The sequence below is a fragment of the Propithecus coquereli genome, unplaced genomic scaffold (assembly GCF_000956105.1).
Source record: "Propithecus coquereli isolate 6110/MARCELLA unplaced genomic scaffold, Pcoq_1.0 Scaffold235, whole genome shotgun sequence".
In the NCBI taxonomy this organism is placed as follows: domain Eukaryota; kingdom Metazoa; phylum Chordata; class Mammalia; order Primates; family Indriidae; genus Propithecus; species Propithecus coquereli.
Window position 1 is genome coordinate 800,492 of NW_012147897.1, and position 20,685 is coordinate 821,176.

General features: G+C 37.6%; 2 protein-coding genes across 2 annotated transcripts; both read right to left on the minus strand.

Moving 5' to 3' along the window:
• Positions 1 to 729: 729 nt before the first annotated feature.
• Positions 730 to 1,671, minus strand: LOC105811459 (olfactory receptor 51A7-like). The gene has a single exon (XM_012645653.1). It carries the CDS (start codon positions 1,669 to 1,671, stop codon positions 730 to 732), a length of 942 nt encoding a protein of 313 aa, XP_012501107.1.
• A 9,662-nt stretch (positions 1,672 to 11,333) lies between these two features.
• LOC105811451 (olfactory receptor 51F2-like) lies at positions 11,334 to 12,437 on the minus strand. The gene has a single exon (XM_012645645.1). The coding sequence runs from the start codon at positions 12,397 to 12,399 to the stop codon at positions 11,392 to 11,394; it is 1,008 nt and encodes a 335-aa protein (XP_012501099.1). The 5' UTR covers positions 12,400 to 12,437; the 3' UTR covers positions 11,334 to 11,391.
• Positions 12,438 to 20,685: the final 8,248 nt, after the last annotated feature.

A 20,685-nucleotide genomic window follows, 5' to 3' on the forward strand; every position in this document is an offset into this window, starting at 1 on the left:
GAGTGCAATGGCATCATCGTAGCTCACTACAACCTCAAACTCCTGGGCTCAAGTGATCTTCCTGCCTCAGTCTCCCAGAGTGCTAGGATTACAGGTGTGAGCACTGTGTCCGGCCTTATTTACTTTTTAAAGTAAATAAGGGCTTACCTTCCTAATACTATGAAATGCTTTTTCAGCATCCACTGATAAATTTGTAATTGTCTGCTTCAAGGCATTGATAAATTTTTTGATATTAAAACATTCTTGTTCTTTTGTGATTATATAAGAATGTATTTTAAATGAAAAGCAGTAAATCTATATTGAACTAAAATCCAGCACCTCTGGCTGCCTCCGTGGGTTTATCACCCTTCTAAATCAGGATAGCAGGGAACTCTCTCTATCACAGCAGAGCCTCAATTGCTGTCCCGGTTCTTACTCTCTTCTGGACACTGGCCAAAGCCACACCAATTCTGTCAAAAACCGTCAAGTATATAATGGTTGCTATTACCATCCCTGCCTAGTCAAGGTCACTATTCTCCCTTTGCAAATCACATCAACTTGACTGATAAATTTGGCGGGGGGAGTTCTTTTTATCAGCACACAAGGGGATAGAATTAATTTCTTGACTAGTTAATTCATCTTAATTTAAGAACTATGAAGTAAATGAAACCATCTCCTATTTAGATGAAACATTGTCCTGCTCCTAAGACAATTTATTATAGAGAAAATGGAACTTCCACCTTTGCCCTATCATTTAGACTTCAGGCACAGTTTTTGCAGGACCTTTACTCTAATTTGCCGAGTTTTTACACAATATACGATGGGATTCATCAAGGGTGGTACCAGCAAGAATGCATCTGCTATCAGAATCATAGCTAAAGGGGACTTATGCTTAGTGAAGCGATGCATGGTAGCCAAGGTTATGATGGGCACATAGAAGATGAGCACGGCACAGATATGGGAGACACAGGTGTTAAGAGCTTTGAGCCGTTCCCCATGGGATGCAATACCCAACACAGTCTTCAGGATGAACATGTAGGAAATAGCAATGAAAACACTGTCTGACATCATGCAGAGTGCAACAAACAGACCATAGTAAAAGTTAACCCTATGGTCAGAGCAGGCCAGCTTCATGACGTCCTGGTGGAGGCAGTAGGAATGAGATAACAGGCGTTTATTACAGTATCTGAGTCTCTTTAAAGTAAAAGGAAGGGGAAGCACCAGGAGAATGCTTTTAATAGCAAATGTCAGCCCAATTTGCACAACTCTGGAACTGGTGAGGATGGAGCTATATCTCAGGGGGTTGCGAATGGCTACAAAGCGATCAAAGGACATGATTAGGAGGACAGAAGACTCCATGTCTGTGAATCCATGGATGAAGAATTCCTGAGCAATGCATGCATCAGCAGAAATCCCCATGGTGTTGAACAAGAAGATTCTCAGCATAGTGGGGAGTGAGGAGAAAGACAGGCCCAGGTCAGATAGGGCCAGCATGGACAGGAAATAATACATTGGCTCATGCAGAGAAGTCTCTGTTCTGATGACAAATAGGATGGTGCAGTTGCCCAGGATGGCCATGAAGTACATCAGGCAGATAGGGATGGAGACCCAAATGTGCACGTGCTCAAGCCCTGGGATCCCAATCAACAGGAAAGTGGAGACTTCTACTTCTGAGGCATTGAGAAGAAACATCATAAATCAGTCTCTTGTTTTTCTGTCCCTGGGTCAAACAAAACATCAACAATAGACAGAAATTCTTAGCTTTATTTACTGACCATAACCAAGTTCAGTTGTTGGTTAAATTAAATATAGCTCAATCTTAGGTGTCAAGCAATAATGTAATATAACTTTTCCTATATAAAAAGTGGTGTACATTTAAACAGGTTCTTCATAGCATTCATTTAAGACCTTTATGCTATACTTCATATCTATCCTTATATTCTGATACAGTTCCAAACTTTACAGCTCCAAAGAAACAAGGAGTTTTGACATCATTTTTTCTGAAATCACTATCTGTTGAGATTTATACATCAAGTAAACTAAGTGGAATATGTTACAGTCTAGTATCATAAATGTGGTCAGTGGTCATGTACTCACATAAAACACAGACCTATAGTAACAGAAACAAAATGGAGGCTTAAATCTTATGTTATTACGCATGGTATACATATGTCAAAATATAAAATTGATTTACCACAGAGGTTGGCAAACTACAATGCAGAGGCAAACTCAGCCCACTGCCTGTTTTTGTACAAGCTGTGGGTTTATTATATTTTTAAAGAATTTTATTTAAAAAAGAGAAGAAGAAAAGGCATACGTAATAGAGACTGTATGTATCTACCTGAAATTATGAATATTTTAAAGTATTTTTCGTGGCCATTTACAAAAAAAGTTTGTTGACACCAAACTAAAAAATTATGCATGCAAGAATGCACATGCACACACATGCGCACACACACATTCACATTCATGGTTGTATAAATGAGTATCATGGGACCGGACTGTGGGTCAATAGGAACTTCAAATTTAAGAGTAATTTTTTTTATTTTTTCATTCAAAAAACAAAACACATGAAACAAATACACAAATATTTAAATTTGTCCACCAGAATTGTGCAAACACAGGTGTTACCCTCTGTACCTTTCTATATTCTTTTAATTCTTTCCTCATCTCAACTGTCTCACTGAGTATCACTCCCAGAACCACAGGCTCCAAACCTCAGCTAGATCTTCAGTACCAAACTCCACTTATCAGACTGGACAGTAGCCTGCGGCAGGGCAGTGTGAGTGAGTGCAGCATCTCAGGGAGCCGAGGAAAGGTTCCTCTGATACCAGCTGTTATTACTTAGGTGATCAGCCGCCAGCAGAAAGATCATCATAAGAGGCGAAAACAAATGGCCAGGCATAAGCCTTTGTCCTTTCATGGAAAGTCTCTGAGTATTTCTTGCTAGGGTAAAGAGGAGGTTGCACCCAGATGGAAGAAATTAGAGGGTGATGGATGAACATAGAAAGGCATGAAGAAGGGAAACAGTAGCCAGATTTTCTTTCTACTGCCAATATCTTGAAAGGACTTTTGTGTCAAGTTGACCTCAGTTAGGAGCTATGGAGGAGCTTTAGTGGTATGTATGGGCATGTCATAGGGAGAAAAGAGGTGATAAGGCTGATGAGCAGAACATACTTCCTACTCACAGTATTGAGTGTCCATTTTGTCTCAGCCTTTCAAATGTGGTTAATGCTCCCTTGACACACACCACACACCACAGCCACCATTGCACCTTGCTGTGCAATTGCTACTGGCCCTTCTCAGAATGGTCACAGCTCTTTCCCTTCTCTCCCTGTTCTTGGATTCCCTTCCCGGTGCTTTTGGCTTCTCTGTGCCTGCCCTTTAGATCTGTGACCAATGCAGGCTCTTACCTCTGGTATTTGGATTTGATCCTGCTCATACTCCTGGTGCCAGCATCACTGACAACATGGATAATGCTCCTTTTAAGAGCTATAGACCAAAAAAAGCTCTACCAGTACAGTCTGTCCTTGTCAAAGGAGTGGGATTCAGAAAAATGGAGAAAAATGATACACTGTACATCCCTGTTTAGTGAGTCCCCTCAAAATGAACTATTTCCAAGGTTCCATGCTGAGGACTTTCTTGAAAAGCTCCCAACCTACCTCATGTGATGGAATAAATGAGTTATTATTGGCAACTTTGTTTTTCCAAGTATATTCAGCATGGAAATACAAATAAGTTCTCCATCCCACATATGGATCTTAATTTTTTTAGCCATGAACGCTGATCAAAATTTAGTTTGATCCTTAGGTTGGACAACCCGTGATGCAGTTTTACCTCCAGCTCTCTGAAAAACGTAGAGTTGATCTGTGTAAGCTGCAATACTTTCATTGGGAAAGACAAAATTATCCTAGGGAAATTAAATTTGAGCTCCATGACACTTACCAGGCTTCTGGCTGCCTTGTTCCAGATAGAGTGTGGAAAGGCTTCAAATTCTACAGTGTCTGCAGCTTGTTCTAGCACACTGTTGAGAATCCACATCTTTACTTATATTCTCATATTCTTTCTTCTTTAACATAGGAATATCCTCCTGAGAATTAATGGACACCTGGTCCCCTGGGAACAATGACAATATTTGTTTCATCTCTGTCAATAAGGGGTTTTCCTAAGAGAATGCAGACAGCAAGCTCTGATTGATGGTCATGCCTTTAATTCTTGCAATCCCATTCCCACATCAGGTGCAGGCTTTGGGGACAGCTGGTCTCAGACATTGGTAAAGTCAGCCTATGTCCAAATGTGGCTCTACCTAAGATTTAATGTGTGCATTTAAAGACTCAACATAAGGCTATCACACAGGCAGATCAGGCAGATCAGGCAGACCTGAAGTGTAATGCTGCATGCAGCTGTGCTCTGTTTGTTCATCACAATGTTTAAATTTATTTTAAAAGTGAATGGCTTTAGGTAGGTTACAAGCTCTCAAATTTATCATAGACTCTTCCTTTCCTCATTGTCTTATATGCTGCCCCTTCACATTTGTTGGACCCGAAGGCACTTAATCTCACAGAGCAGAAAGGAATGCCTAGTATCATGGACCCTCAAGTTTAGAAGAGATCATCAATTTTTATTCAGCCCATTACTTTGAAAATTGGAAAAAAATAAAAGGTATAATTCTGGTGGCATGTTCAATGGGGACAAATGATTTTCAGCCAAAGAGAATAGAAAATAAGATACAGCAAAACATCCTTGACCTGAAACAAATTATATTGGATAAATAAGCCAACTTAGATAAACCAACAATGATAACTTCAGGTCAATACAAGAGGGGATGTGCTGAAGGTAGGGACCTATCATCAAATTAGGGCAGGCAGAGGATTTGAGAAAAGAAGCCAATGAACCAGCAGCCTGATTTTAGTGCACAGTTTTTGTTGGCTTAATACTTCTGAAGGTGTCTAATATGTGGAGCCTTGATAAAGCTGTGACCCCTACTTAAGTACAGAATTTCTTGATATTTGCTTCTTTGCTTCTTTTTACAACAAGATACGGCAGAAGTGCAGTCATGGCCATGACACCTAATCTCCTGCCTCTGGGAAGCTCTCAGTCCTAGTGAAACATTATATGTTTCTCTTAAGCTTTAGGTTCCCCCAAATGCAAGCCTTCGGTAGACTTGGTGGGCAGATGCAGTGATGGAACTCCCCGGCAGATGGATGACTCAAACAAGGTTTGTTAGATACCACAGTTACTTAGAACTGGCTGCTCAGGGTGACAGACAGGAGGGCATGCAGAGCCTTCAGAATGGTCCTCTTCTAGTATCACTATGTGAACGAAATTTTTTTTTGCAATGAAAGTCCTATGTGGCCAAGGTGGGCCTGAATCTATGACACTGAGATAATTCCGACAGGGTACCAGTTGACAGTACCAGTAATACACAATGCACTCTGTACAAGCTGTTTAGAAACACAGATGACCGAGGTAGACACATTGTTTTTATTTAGCTTATAGTTTAGAGTACAAATATATGTATTATACTTGTATATACAAGTCAGTGAGCATAATAATCAATATTAAAAAATGGCGATATAGAGATAAATTTCCAGAAACCCTTGAGCCTAAACTTAAAGCAGTTTTTACCAGATGATGAGGGGTGCCTAATCAGTTTAGAATGGCTTAGAAAAACAAGAAATATTAATACTGCCTCCCATCCCTATTCTTACACGCAAAATAAGAGACTTAATTCAACTTGATTTTCTACATTCAAAAAAATGTATATCCCAGTTAGAGTATTTAATAAGGTAGTACAAATTTCTAACCTTAATATACTTATTCCAGCATCAGCCCAGGTTCATAATGGAATTATATGACTCATGTTTGTCTTATATTACATCCTCTCATTATTTCCAGACACATATTTGCATCATTTTGAGTTAAAAATTCATTGGCCTCCAGGTCCAGAAAAGGGTAAAAGGTGACCAGGAGGAAAAACAACTAGAACCAGGGGAAAAAAAAAAAAAAAAAACTGCTTTTATTTTCAGGGAGAAAAGCAATGACAATTCTGATCTTAGAAGGGCTAAATGTAGGTAATATAGGTAATGTTAGGTAACAGATGAAATAAAATATATTATCTTCCTTCTATTTTTTTCTCCAATTCAAATTGCGGCCTCAGCCCCTCCTCCTCCATTTCCTCTTTCCCTTATTCCTCTTTTTTAATTTATTGTCAATATCATCATCTTAATGTAAAAGGGTATGAACTTAGTAATGATAAATATTCCTTGCAAAAGGAGCTTCCTCTCAGTAGCTTTCCTGAGATCACTTCTGTGTACTTTATGTGCTCATAGCACTTTCCTCATTGCCCTGGAGCCACCCTCACCCTTTCTAAAAGACTTGGCCCATGAATATATTTTTTCTGGATCATTTCTCTTCTCTACTTGAGGTTAAAAAAAGGAACAAAATTTGGTGAGTATATCGTTTTATTAATAATTGATCTATGGGGTTAAATAGGTAAATAGAACTTGCACTCAAAACAGTAACAACAGCAACTACAAAAAGGATGGATTTTTAGTACAGCAGGAGAAATGGCTCAAACCTCATCCTGAGGAGACCACGTTGTCTGTGAACCTACAAGCTCTCTAGGCTAAAACATAAAGGTATGAGTTAGCCTTGTGAACTAGTTACTTGCAGTGCTTCATTACAAATCCTTCAGTTTCATTTTCCAATCACTATTGCAGGAACCAAACCTATCCAACCACTGGCTGGCAGAGAGAACCCAAAAACACCTCACTTTAAGCCTGCACCATGTACCTTTTGCTTTTTGCCCCAGGGCTGACACTGAGCCATGAGATATCTACAGGTACTCACTTGGTATTCATGCATGTATTAATACAACCCAGAAGTATGTGGGAATTAAGAACTCCTTGGGTATACTTTGACCAATGGGAGATGGGTTTCAGTGGATGCATTGTTTCCTTCTTTATATTCTGGGGTGGACTATCCTGAGACATATTTGATAAAGGGTTCAGGGGCAGTTCTGCAGGATTAGGCAATATGATGCTGGTGTTGGGCTCTGTAAATATTTCTTTTACCAGCTGGTACAAGTGTTAACACTTGTCAGTAGAGGGTGGTGGAGGAACACTGAAAGAAGAGCTTTTCTCTTCTTTGTTTCATTGTGGTTTGCTGGCCAGACTCCTACAGAACATGTTTTCTCTCCATTGCTCTGTCCTGTGTGATTTCTCCAGGGCTCAGTTTCAGCAGTGCATAGTTTTCTTCAGCACTGAGCCCCTGAGCTTGTTCTCTACCTCTCCACCAGGACACAATGGCATAACCAGGAGCCCCGGACAGAATGGACCAGCCCTGCAGCTGAGGTAGCTTCTTCTATATCTTCTCCTCAGCCGTGCATATGTGTGTGCACATCAGGGGCCCATGGGGCCAAAATTCTAACAAGGTGGCCACCCAACCCTCATCCTGGGAAGGCAGCCTGAAGCACCCCCACCTAAGCCACACATGCAGCTGCCCTATATACCTATAGAGAGCAGTCTCTTCAGCTCCCAAGTACAGCAGTCCCCAGAAGCCAGCAGCTTCCCTGGCTCCTAGAGAGTTCTGCGCCTCAGCACCTTCCTATGGAAGGCCTTCCCTGGAGCTATCAGTGGGCAGATCCATGGCAGACCTCACTAATAAGGCACCTTAGTGACTTTACAGGCAGAGAGGAAGGAAAGGAGGGCTCCTCCTTGGTCACTTTATCTCAACCCTTCAGGTAATGGTTATTCCTTATACCTGTTTTTACTAGATTCTTTATAATTATCTTTAGCCATTTTCCCCACTACTTTAGCTCACTGTTAATAATTCTTTATATTAAACTTTTTCTGTTCAAATAAGTGCATAGTTTCTGTCTTCTGATTGGACCCTGACTAACATGGCATCAAACTCAGTAAGGTGTTTGCATCACCTTATCCCCCTACCTCTTTGACTTCAGTTGTCCCTCATTGACATTATCAGTAACATGGTCAATTGACAGCTAAGACCCTATTAAACAGTGGTCAGAGAGCTGACAATGATCCTTAAAATGACCTCGTAATTACTAAGACACTCACTTGTGTTTGACTCATGAGTTTCAGGTGGAAGATAAGGTGTTCGGTTACACTGAAACTGTGGATCTTGAATCTACTCTTCCATTTTTACCTAAAAACATTAATTCTAAAGATTATGGAATGGGCTACTTTTATTATCTGCATTGAAAACCTTGAAATAAAAACTGATTAGATTAAGATATCCAGCTGACAATGCAGAGAATATTATGAAAATCAAAGGATTTCTATAAAATAAATTTAAGGAAACCCTTATCTCCTTTAGTCATAAATCATGTATCTCTAAAACTCAGGCAGAGAATTTAACTGAAAGGATGCAGAGCTGCAAGGCAGCCTGGATGCTCACTATAACAGATCTATGATAAAGTCAGAGCACTGAAGAAGACTGGAAATAAAATAATGGAGAAATGGTGAGATCCACACTCCTGGAATGTTGGCATTTGAGTGAATAAGCCTTCAAATCAGGAAAACTTTGAATATTCCATACCAGCAGAATCAACTCCCTTCTCACTTTTCAGAGTATATTCATTTATTCCTGTCTGGAAACCTTACACAAACCACACCTGAGTAGGCTGACTCACAAAGGACACCTTCCCTCCACAAGAACTTCCCCATCACTTCTCATTGTGCCCAGGACAATAACTCATCAGGTCTCAGCAAAGCCTGAGAAGGGAAATATTAACATTCTGAGAGGAAATAGCTTATCCATTGAAGGTACTACAGAACCTATCTAATTTTACTAAGTGGAGACAAATGAATACTAGTAGGAGTTAATCTTGAAAGTATTAGATCCCGGCAGCGGAGGAAGTAGGTGGTGGTATGAATATTAATTCACATAAAAGAAAATGTACTGACAGGAAGACACTCATGCATAATTTGGGGTTATATATTATATTGAGGATACCTGGAAACTGTGCAAATGCACTGCTGACATGGATGTTTGAAATTGGACATGATGGTGAACTACAGCAAATTAGGTGGAAGTAGCAAATACGATTGACATAGTATAGACTTATAGAATTATCAGGGAAGTGGACATGTTAGAATGGTTTTAACATATAGGAACAGAAAATTTACCACAAGATTATTTTCTCTGTGAGGAAAGAGAGGACACTTATTCACTAAGGCAATAAAGGATGAATGTGTAAGAAGAAATCTGGTACATTTTAAAGTTCAGCAGTTGCTGTGCTCTGTAGGCTGGACTTAGCAATGAAATATGTTTCTATGGAACTGGGCTCTCAATCAGCAATGAGGATGAAGGTATTTTGAGACCACATAGCAGTAATTAACAATCATCAGATATCAGATGGATATGATTGCTACAAGGACAGCAAGGCTAGAATGGGAATCAGAGTGACAGGACCCATGGTGATCTGTTGCAATAGATACAATAGATGATAGATTTCATGGAGACAAGTTAAGTGGACACTCGACTAGGACATTACTCAGCATACATTTAAAATAGAGAACTACTGAGCACCAGCCTGACATCAACCACCTCATGGGAAGTTGTAGTCACTTAGCCTGTTTTAATATTTAAGTCACTTCAGTATACAGAGCCCATTAATTGAACACGAGTCTTGTTCTCTCCATGAAGTGCCCTGCAGTGCCACTGCCAGTATGCAAGACAAATTATCCAGATTTTTCCCAAGTTGACCTATGGCCATTTACAAATGTAAGTACTCATTGGAGAAAGAAGGATACCCAGACTCCTTGAGTACTGTTAGATATAGACTTATACCTTACTGATAATAGTCACCCAAATATACCATCACGATTTTTTTTGTTAACTTATTAGATTATTGAGACAATGCAATTAACAGACTCTGGATAAAGTTGATCTAATAGTCAGCTCAATGATTTTTCGGCTTTACCTGTGGTTATTCTTTATACAGATTAACTGTATAATTGGGAATAATATACTTAGTAGCTAGAAAAATTCTACTGTTGTTACCAGCTATGAGACATTCAAACAATTATGGTGGGATGAATGATGTGCTAGGTCAAAAAAGCACAAATAAATCATGTGAATATTTGGCCCAGAATTCCCTGGCACCTATCGCTAGATAGGTGGCACCTATCGTTAGATAGATGTATCTGCATTAAACACAGCCATGGCCTCATTAGGGCTACTGATAAGATGCTGGAAAAGGAGGAAAATATTCAGGCTTGGTTAATGGATGGATTGCTGGACAAGTTGGTGCTAACCAAAAATGGCATACAGCAGCACAACAACCTTACACGTGGATGGTCATACTGAAGAGTGGGGAAGGAACATACTTCTACTGGGCATTGTTTTGAGTAGTACCCTTGGTTGTTAACTGTGTATGGATGGAAAGGCTGTCTGAGGTCTGTGGAGATACACGGACTATTGGTCTCTGCTGAAAGGATTGGATAGTTGGTCAGGGGATGCAACTAGCAACTTTGGAGGAAGGAAGACAAGGAAGTCTATATGTGACATGTATATAGAAGTGGACACGAAGGATGGATATGTTTGTGTCTCATATTAATATTTACTGGACAGTACCCACTTCATAGGAGGAACTCAACAACCAGGTAGAAAGTGCCTGCGTGTGGATATCAGCCAGACTTTGCTTCACCATTGTGAGTCCAGTGGTATGATAAGTGGTGTCATAAAGGCAGAGGTAGAGATAAATATGAGCCAAAAGTATGGGTCCCCTTTTACCAAAGCTAATCTTTTTACATAAAAGATAAGTAAATAAATAGCATTGTCCTCGCTCCTAAAACGTTAGCAATGTTATTACCAACTTTTACTCTTTAGTTAACACCCACAGTAACTGATGCTGAGCACTTGATATGGCATTTTGCATTTATACTGGATAGCCCCTGCACATAATAAAGGGCAAAATAGTTTCATCTACATAAGTTCCAAGGTTTAATTATATTGATATGCATTTTAGGACTTACACTAGAGAATGTCTGTTTTGGAAGCACGTAGAGAATTAAGAGTTTAAAGGAAAAACCCAACTAATTAAAGTGTTTTTTGTATGTAATTCCGAAAATAACAACTAGCTTATTAGGAAAGTTTCTCACATTAGATCTGGACTTTTATAATCGTAGGCTGAGTCTGAATTAACATTTTATGTAGGTCTTATACTGCTTGCAAATATCAATAGTTGTTGTATATGTTATCTCACTTTATATTGAAAACAAAATCGTAATTTAGTTGGTACCAATATGGATTTACTCACAAACTGTGTAAGCAAATATCATACAACCTATAAGTTACATAATTTAAACTGTTGGAAGCATGTCTAGGCACTTTGGGTATAATTACCACATTCTAGCAAGTGTTTATTCATAATACAACTGATGATTAGATTTGGAGCTTCTTCTGAATTAAAACCTTGATAATGGCCTTTCTAATCTGCTTAGTCTTCACACTGTAGATGATAGGGTTGAGCACAGGAGGGATGAGCAGGAAGACGTTGGCCATGATGGTGTGGACAAACGGAGGTGCTGAGTGGCCATAGCGATGGACAAGAGACAAGCTGACTAGAGGGATATAGAAGATGGCAACAGCACTGATGTGGGCGATGCAGGTGTTGAAGGCTTTGTGTCGCTCTTCTGAGGAAGCGATGCTGAGGACAGATCGGATGATCAGGATGTAGGAGAACAAGATGCAAGGGCAGTCAAACCCTGCAGTGGAGAAGAGTGCAAACAGACCCAGGATGCTGTTGATTCTGTTGTCTGTGCAGGAGAGTTGAATGAGATCAACATGGTAGCAGTAAGAGTGTGAAAGGACCACAGAACTGCAGAAGGAGAGCCTCCTGACAAAGAGCACGACTGGCAACATGACAGTAACGTTCCGTACCAACATGCTAACCCCAATCTGGGCAATCCGGGCATTGGTGAGGATGGTGGCGTATCTCAGTGGGTCACAGATGGCCACAAAACGATCAAACGCCATGGCCAGCAGAACGCCAGACTCCATAAAAGTAAATCCATGGAGAAAGAACATTTGGGCAATGCAGGCATTCAAGTTGATCTCTCGGGCTTCAAACCAGAAGACACCAAGGGTAGTAGAAAGTGTGCACAGGGACAAGCTCATGTCTGTGGCTGAAAGCATAGAGAGGAAATAATACATGGGCTCATGGAGGCTCTGCTCATGGAGGACCACAAACAGGATCATGCTGTTTCCAGAGAGGGCGATGACATACAAAAGACAAAATGGGATGGAGATCCAGACCTGGGCTGCTTCCAGACCTGGAATGCCCGTCAGGAAGAAGGTCAGAGGCTGAGTATTGGTATTATTGAGGACCAACATAGTGAAGGACTGAGAAGACAGGAATGTTTGAGTAATCGAACACAACACATCATACATAGCTTATTACTTAGAACATGTTTCTGGCACTCCACGATTCACTGAATTACTATTAATGTTTCTAATTCTCTAAAAACTTAAGCATTTTCTGAGTTTCCTGGAGCTTCAAACTTCTCTCTCAGACTTTCAGTGCTTCACATTTATTGAGAAAAGAGAATTCCCCAAATTGTGCCACATTGAATTTTCTTAAGTACATTAAGCTTATAATTTTCTTTAGTAGCAACAAACATCACCCTTGCCAATAAAAGTCTCTGGTAGAACACCTAAACAATTCATCATAAATTTTGTTTCTAATACTTATTGAAAATAAACTATTAATTCTGAAATAAAACACTGAACAAACTAAGTCATATTTGAAATGTGAACATTATTAGGCTTCCCTGGGAAATATTCAGAAGAATGCCAAAACATCCCTGAGACACACATGTCTATTAATATATATGCTATAATAGGACTGCTTAAAAAACAATTCTAAGAAAAATAAGTATTAATCCTATTTGTTGAGAGCTCCTGTGTTGCTAATATTTTATATGCATTATATAATTTCATTGATACATCAACTCCGGGACGTCGATAGTATATTAACTCAGTCACCTAATGTTATCTTTATAAAGCACTGCCTAACTGTTGATAAAAACCACAAATATAAAAAAGTTGGAGAAAAGAGAGAAACAAAGACAGAGAGAGGGAGGAGGAGGAGAAGGAAGAGAGGAAGACTGGGAGGGAGGGAAGGAGGAAGGAAGAAAGAAAAGAAGAAACAAAGGAAGGAAAGGAAAGAAGGAAAGGAAGGAAGCATGAAGTATGAAAACAACAAAAATGTGGTTAGAGAAATATAACTTTAAATATAATAGAATAGTATGTAAAAATATGACTATATATTTTAGGACATATATAAAATAGATAATTTTATAGGAAAATGTCAATCACCAAGCTAGCCAAAGAAATAAAATCCAGCAGATAAGAAATGGTAATGACAGAAAACAAACTTTACCAACTAAGTGTTTTGATTTGTGAGTTCTGCCAAACTTCAAGTAAAAAATAGAGTATTTCTATCTTTTATAAATTTATCTAGCCCAGAAGAGAGGGAATTTTGCCCCCTAGGGGTCATTTGGCAATGTATGGATACATTTTTGGATGCCACAACTGGGGAGGGAGTGTTACTGACACCTAATAGGCAGAGGCCAGGGGTGCTGCTAAACATCCTAAAATGCTCAAGACAGCCCCGCATGGCAAAGAATTATCCAGCCCAAGATACCTATAGTGCCAAGATTAAGAAATTATATTCTAGAGCATGTGAAAAGATGGAAAGTTATTCATCTAATTGCTTATGAAGACAGATGCAAACATTATGAATAACATTAGCAAGTCAGATGCTACCATGCTTTGAAAGAATATTTATTGCATTTTAACACTGTTGACCTTGTCTTACAAACAAAACATAATTAAATTAAGAAATATATCAATAATATGACTCTACTAATAGATTGAAGGAGAAAAAACATGATTTCCCCAGAGATGAGAAAAAATATGCAGAAAATTCAATGAGAATTTATGATAAAATTCTTAATGTTTAGGAAGAAAATAAAAAATAAAAATTTCCTAATGAAAAACATCTTCCATAAATTCAGAGCAAACATGTTTACAAGTGACCTGTTAAAAGCATTTTCATTAAAATCAGTGACAAGATACCACATTTACTATCACACTGCTATTCAACACTTTATGAAACAGTATTAGCAAATTAAAAAAAGTAAATAGAAGAAAATTGTGTCACTTTCTAAAAGAAACAAAAAAAGTCTTAAGGTTTTAATTGATTTTTCCCTGAAAAATCCGAAGAATAGAATGCAAAGTCTTAAAATAGAGTTTACCAAAATAACCAGATAAATAAATATCACAAATTAATAGATTTTTCTGTTCACAAAATTAACCATTAAGAAATTTTTATAAAAATAAAGATTGGCTTTTTTATTTGTATATATTCATGGGATACGAGTGCAATTTTGCTACATTGACATATTGCATTGTGGTGAAGTCAGGACCATCCCAGCAGAAAGGCACATTGTACCACCAAGCAACCTCCCTTCATCCATTCCGCTCCCCTTTATTCCTTAATTCCTTTCCTACAGATAAAAATCTTCAACAGTGAACAGATATGAATTCTCCCATTAACTAACATGTAAATTGAAAGCATTATTAATAAATAATATGAAATAATTTTTAATGACTCATGACAAAAGGATCCTAAAATATATACTACAAATGTGCAAATATGTTGACTATAATATTGAGAACAACAAAAAAGGGTACTTGTCCTTTGATGTATCAAAATGTAATATATAGCTATTCTCATTAATGAAGTGTAATATTGCCAAGTCATAAAAATACATATCCTGGAAAATAATAGTGTTTTTAAAAAATATGAACAAGACGAGCTCAAGAGTTCGAAACCAGCCTGAGCAAGAGTGAGACCCTGTCTATACTAAAAATAGAAAGAAATTAATCAGGCAACTAAAAATATATAGAAAAAAAATTAGCCAGGCATGGTGGCACATGCCTGTAATCCCAGCTACTCGGGAGGCTGAGGCAGAAGAATCACTTGAGCCCAGGAGTTTGAGGTTGCTGTGAGCTAGGCTGACGCCACGGCACTCACTCTAGCCCAGGGAAAAGAGTGAGACTCTGTCTCGAAAAAAAAAAAAAAAATATGAACAAGAATAACAAATTCGGTAATGGTATCTTATATCACTTTAAAAAAGTACTAATATTGTGATAAATAAGGATTGGCCAATTTGCTAACAATTTTTAAAAACATAAAGATCCCTATTTTATGCATTCCTGCATTTAGAGTAAAGATTTCAAGACAAAAAGGTCATATAATAGTATTAGAATAAATAAAAGGAAATACATTCTGACTTTTTTAAGGATTAAAGACACTAAAATAAAATAAGTTATATAGAACACTCCTCAAACTCAAATACAAGTGATTGCAAAAGATATATGTAAACAAAATTAGAAATACAGCATGTCATACATACAGTAGAAGGCCAAGACCAAAGAGCACTGATACATCTAGTTAAAAGTGACAGTCTGAATAAAAGTATAGAAAATGAGATGGAAACAGAGATTTGAACGTATTTTGGAAAAAAGGAATTAACAAGACTTACTTCCCAGGGCACAACTGGGTACAAGGCTAGATGAGGAATTGAAGAAATAAGAACAACCCGATTTATGATTGTGAATGGGACAGTAGAGGAAGTGAAAGGTGTCAGTAAAGAGACGGTGTAAAGCTCCCTCTACCAGAAGGTAAGCAAATATCTACCACAGACCCATCAACCTGGCCATTTTGGTAAGAAGCAAGCATCAGAATACTTGGAATATGATCTTGGCTACTCTATTTCACATATATATGTTATCAACTCAATATACAACAACCACTCTGCAGATTTTTTTTTAAACTTTTCAATAAATTGGTGAACTAGAATAGTGCCTGTAAAGCATGCCTGCACATTAGAATCATTGGGGAGCTTTTTAAAAATAGTAAGCCAAAATATCAGCCCAGATCAAATAAATCCAAATATCTGGTGCCAATGAACCTACTTTAAACTACATTGTGTGTCTGGTTTTTGGGGGGCTTTTCAAATTTTGGGGGGGTGATGTTCTGTGGTTTCACTAACAGTGAATAAGTTAGAAATAGAAAGCAATAACCCTAAATATAGATTTCTGTGTCTGGGAGCTTGGGTTATGGAGGAAGTGGTAGATATTGGGAAGTATGATCATTCTGGCCAGACAGAATAATAAAGGTGAAGATGGAAATCCTTGCTCCTCCACTGAGGGAGGTAGAACCTTGGTAACACACTCTCATCTACGGTCCCTCATCTGTAAATCTTGGGCTTTAAAAATATCCTTGTTTGCCTATTTCCAGTTGTTTCTATTTTGGTCAAAATGCCAAGATGTATTTGAAGTACTTCTTTCTAAATATAAATGGTTACAATTAAGAGAGCTAAAGGGGAACTCAGAAAACGAGGATTCCGTAACAAGGTGAATTGAGGCCAACTGGCAAGACTCAAAAAAGTTTATTTCTTAACAAACAGGGGTATAGCTATCAGTCAAATTTAAAAGCTGAGTGAAGCAGCAACAAAACATATCATATATGTCACATAAGGCCCTACAGAATCACAATAATTCTGCTCCATTTCCTTGACATACTGGCTTTAGTGTTTTCTCCTGGAAAAAAAATTTGTTTGCAAACGTCTTGCTGATACCTCACTAATTCCCACACCCTTCAGTTTGAGCCTCTTACTCTGAACCCCTCTTCCCAGTATTTCTACCCTTATCCCTCTGATTTCCAGACCTTGACCTCTGAGCACCTGCCTCTCCACTCCCCATCCCTCCCTCTCTGCTCTATCCCTTGCTCTCCAGTTTAGACCTCAACAGTCTCTGTCTTCTTGGCCTGCTCTTTCCCGAGCATCTTACCTGGCTCCCAACAGAGAAAGAGGTGCACTTTCCACTCACTGCCCAGCTAAGTGTGTATGTGGATGGCTCTTGGACCTGCCCCTTCATAAGAATCCTAGCACATAACCCAACTCTGCTGCCAGGAGACTCTGGGGACTCGACTCTACATGTGACGACCAGAATTTCCCAGGAGGCTCCTCGTGCTAGACTGAAGCAGATCCAAATAATATGTTTGCATCTCCCTTTTAATTACTTTATCATCTTTACAATATTTTAAATGAATACAAATGTTCTTTTTTCCTTCCTTTAAACTCTACTTCCTGCTATGTAGAGAGCAAGGAATAAATGCCCTTGCACTTTCCTCCTTCTCTTCTCCCTCCTTTCCCAAATTTAGTCACCTATAGCATAATGATGTCCTGGATGAGATATATAAATCTAAATACAGTCTTATAGTCATGATTTTATTTATATATTTAGGTTTTTCAAACTTTAAAAGCAACAAAATTTTGATTAAAATATGGTTAAATAACTAAATATTCAACACAGAATACATAATCTATGGCATGATTAGAAAACAAATAACACATCATCCCACGTCACATCACTATAAGAAAAGGCACCATTCATTAGAAGAAAAATAATTTTTTCATTCAATACTAATTCAATTGCTCATAATTATGTCAAGTTTCTGTTTAGTTTATTTTGGACAGGCGATTTTCCAGGAAAATCTTTTATTTTCTCTGGAATTTAAATTATCTTTCATTTTGTCTGATTGCAGGATAAAGAAAAGCTTTTTTCATTATCTCACTAATGACTTAAAGGGAAAGATAGCAATACAATAATGTAGGGGACTTCAATACCCCACTTTCAGCAATGGACAGATTATCCAGACAGAAAACCAGCAAAGAACATTGGGTTTAAACTACACTCCAGACCAGATGGATCTAATTGATATTTATAGAACATCCACAACAGCTGTATAATATCCATTCTTCTTGACTGTATGTGTAACATTCTTCAGGATAGATCATCTACTAGGAGATAAAACAAGACTTAAGGAATTTAAAAAGAACAAAATCAAGTATCCTTTCTGAAAACAATGCTATAAAACTAGGAATTAATACTGGGGAAACCTCAGAAACTTTACGGAAATAAAACAACATGCTCCTAAATAATCAATGGGCTGATGAAAAAATTAAAAAAGAAGAGTGGGCATGGTGGCTCATGCCTATAATCCTAGTATTTGGGGAGGCTGAGGTGGGAAAATTGCTTCAGTCCAGGGGTTTGAGGTTGCAGCGAGCTATGATGACGCCACTGCACTCTAGCCCAGGAGACAGAGCAAGACTCTTGTCTCAAAAAAAAAAAAAAAAAAATTAAAAAATTTCTTAGGACAAATGAAAATGGAAACACAACATACCAAAAGTCTATGGGGTACAGCAAACACAATTATGAAAGGAAAGTTTACAGCAATAAAAGTCTACATCAAAAAAGAAGAAAGATCTCAAATTATGGCTATTTGTTCATAAAGAAAATTAAATCCCTAAACAATTTTGTGAGCATACAAATATCCTCAGGATCTTGTTAAAATGAAAATTTGGATTCATTAGGACTAGAATGGGGTCTGAATTGTGAATTTCTGGCATCACTCCTGCTCTGAAGCCATATTTTGTACACAATTCTAACATGTTCTCCTTCTCTTGAGGAATGTGGGATTATCACGTTCCTGGGATTATTTTACATGGCATCCCTGAGTAAGTTTAATTCATATTTGGTTATCAATTGTTCAATTTTATTATGTACTTATTTCAGTTGGTAAAGCACATACTCCAGGATTTTTTTTTCAGAAAAAATGCACATAAATGATAAATTTTCTTTCTCTCTGCCTATCTAAAATACCTCTTTTTTTTCTGTTATACTTCATTGATAGATTGACTGTATACAGAATTATTATACTTTAAACAGTTTTCTCTAAACATTTTTAAGTCTTTGTTTAATATAGTAGATAAGACTACTAGCTCTCCTTGCTGGCTACTGAGCTAGTAGTCTTACCCACTATATTAGACAAAACCTTGAAAATGTTCAGAAAAAATTGTGTAGGGCATAACAACCCTTAGAACACAACCTGACATGTAGAAATTATTTGAATCTCACCAATTCACTGCTAGGCCTGTATACACTAAAACAAATCTCATCTGTTTCCTTTGTATGTCATCTTTCCCCCATTGTTTTAAAGTATTAGACTCTACTCTTTGCCATTGGTGCTTTGAAATTTCACAACACTATTTCTATATACTTTTTTTGAGTTCATTCTTTTTTCATCTTTATGAGTAGTATTCTATTGGATAAATGTCGCAAATTTTGTTTAATCATTGACAAATATTTGAGTGGTTTCCACATTTTAGATGCCGTGAAAACAGCTGCTATAAACATTCTTAGACATTTTTGGTTGCGGCTATGTAAACCACTTCTTTGGAGTATGAAATGAGAAGAAGTGGAATTCCTTGGTCACAAGAAGGTATAATTTTCTTAGAAATTGCCAAAAAGATTCAATTTATGAATACTTCAATTACTCCTCATTCTTACCAATACTTAGTGCTGTCAGAGAATTTAATTTTAGCTATTCTAATGCATTTAAATAATTACCTCTTTGTGGTTTAAACTTTCATTTCCCTAATGAATAATAATGTTCAGCTCTTTTCAGATGTGCATTTGCCATTCATCTACCTCCTGTTGTGAAGTGCCTGTTTAAACCATTGGCTTATTTTTTCATGAGTTGATTCTTCTTCTATTAATGGATTCTGGAGCTATCTTTGCCAGAAATATGCATTTTCAATATTTTCTCTTTCTGTAACTTGCCTTTCACTTTAGTAATGGTATCTTTTGAAGTAGATTTTCTTTAATATTTTGATGAAAATAGGTTGATGATTTTTTTTTTCTGCTATGGCTAATGAGTTTTGTGTCCTGTACAGAAAATCTGTTCTCCCTAAGTTCATAAAAACATTACTATATGTTTTCTTTCTTTCATAAGCTTTATAGTTTCAGCTTTCAAATTTAGGTTTATGTTACATCTCAGATTTTTTATTTTGAGGTAGAAGGGGATGAGATTAATTTTGTTTTTTCATGTAGATATTCAGTTGTTCTAGTACTATAAACGTATTTCTGTCACTGAATTGCACTGATTCCTCTATTGAGAATTGATTACTTACATGTTTGGAGCCATCTCTGATTATTTTTTTTTTAATTTTTTCAACAATGCATCGATCTATCTTTAAATAAATACAAGACCCCTAGGGAACAAAGGGCACTTGGAAAATACGTTTCATAGGGTTCCTGTCTGGATAAACAATTTCAATAAAATTAATTTAAAAATCCTCTAGCCCATGTGAGGTATAATTATTTAGAGATGAAGGTACAAAATAACAGATTAAAACGCATTTATTTTTGTGTTAGTTTCCTAGGACTACCATAATAGAGTAGCACAAACTAAGTGGGTTAAACAACAGAAATTTGTTGTGTTGCAGTTTGGAGGAGAGCAGCCCAGGCTCAGGCTCTCTGCAGAATTGACTCCTTTTACTTCTTTTGTTGGGTGTGAGGGAGAATCTGTTCCATGTATCTCGCCTACTTTCTGGTGGTTTTCTGCAAACCTTGCTTTATAGACTCATCAGAGATTCTCACTATGTGTGTATATCTCTGTATTCAAATTTACCCTTTATATAAGACTCCAGATATTTTGATTTAGGAACCCACCATACTCCAATATGACCACACTTAATTTAACTAATTACAGCAGCAATTACCTTATTTTTAATTAAGGTCACATTCTGAGGTACTAAGGGT

What these genes read in the sequence shown, in the direction of transcription:
- LOC105811459 (XM_012645653.1), bottom strand. Translation starts at nt 1,671, where the DNA reads ATGTTTCTTCTCAATGCCTCAGAAGTAGAAGTCTCCACTTTCCTGTTG.
- LOC105811451 (XM_012645645.1), bottom strand. Translation starts at nt 12,399, where the DNA reads ATGTATGATGTGTTGTGTTCGATTACTCAAACATTCCTGTCTTCTCAG.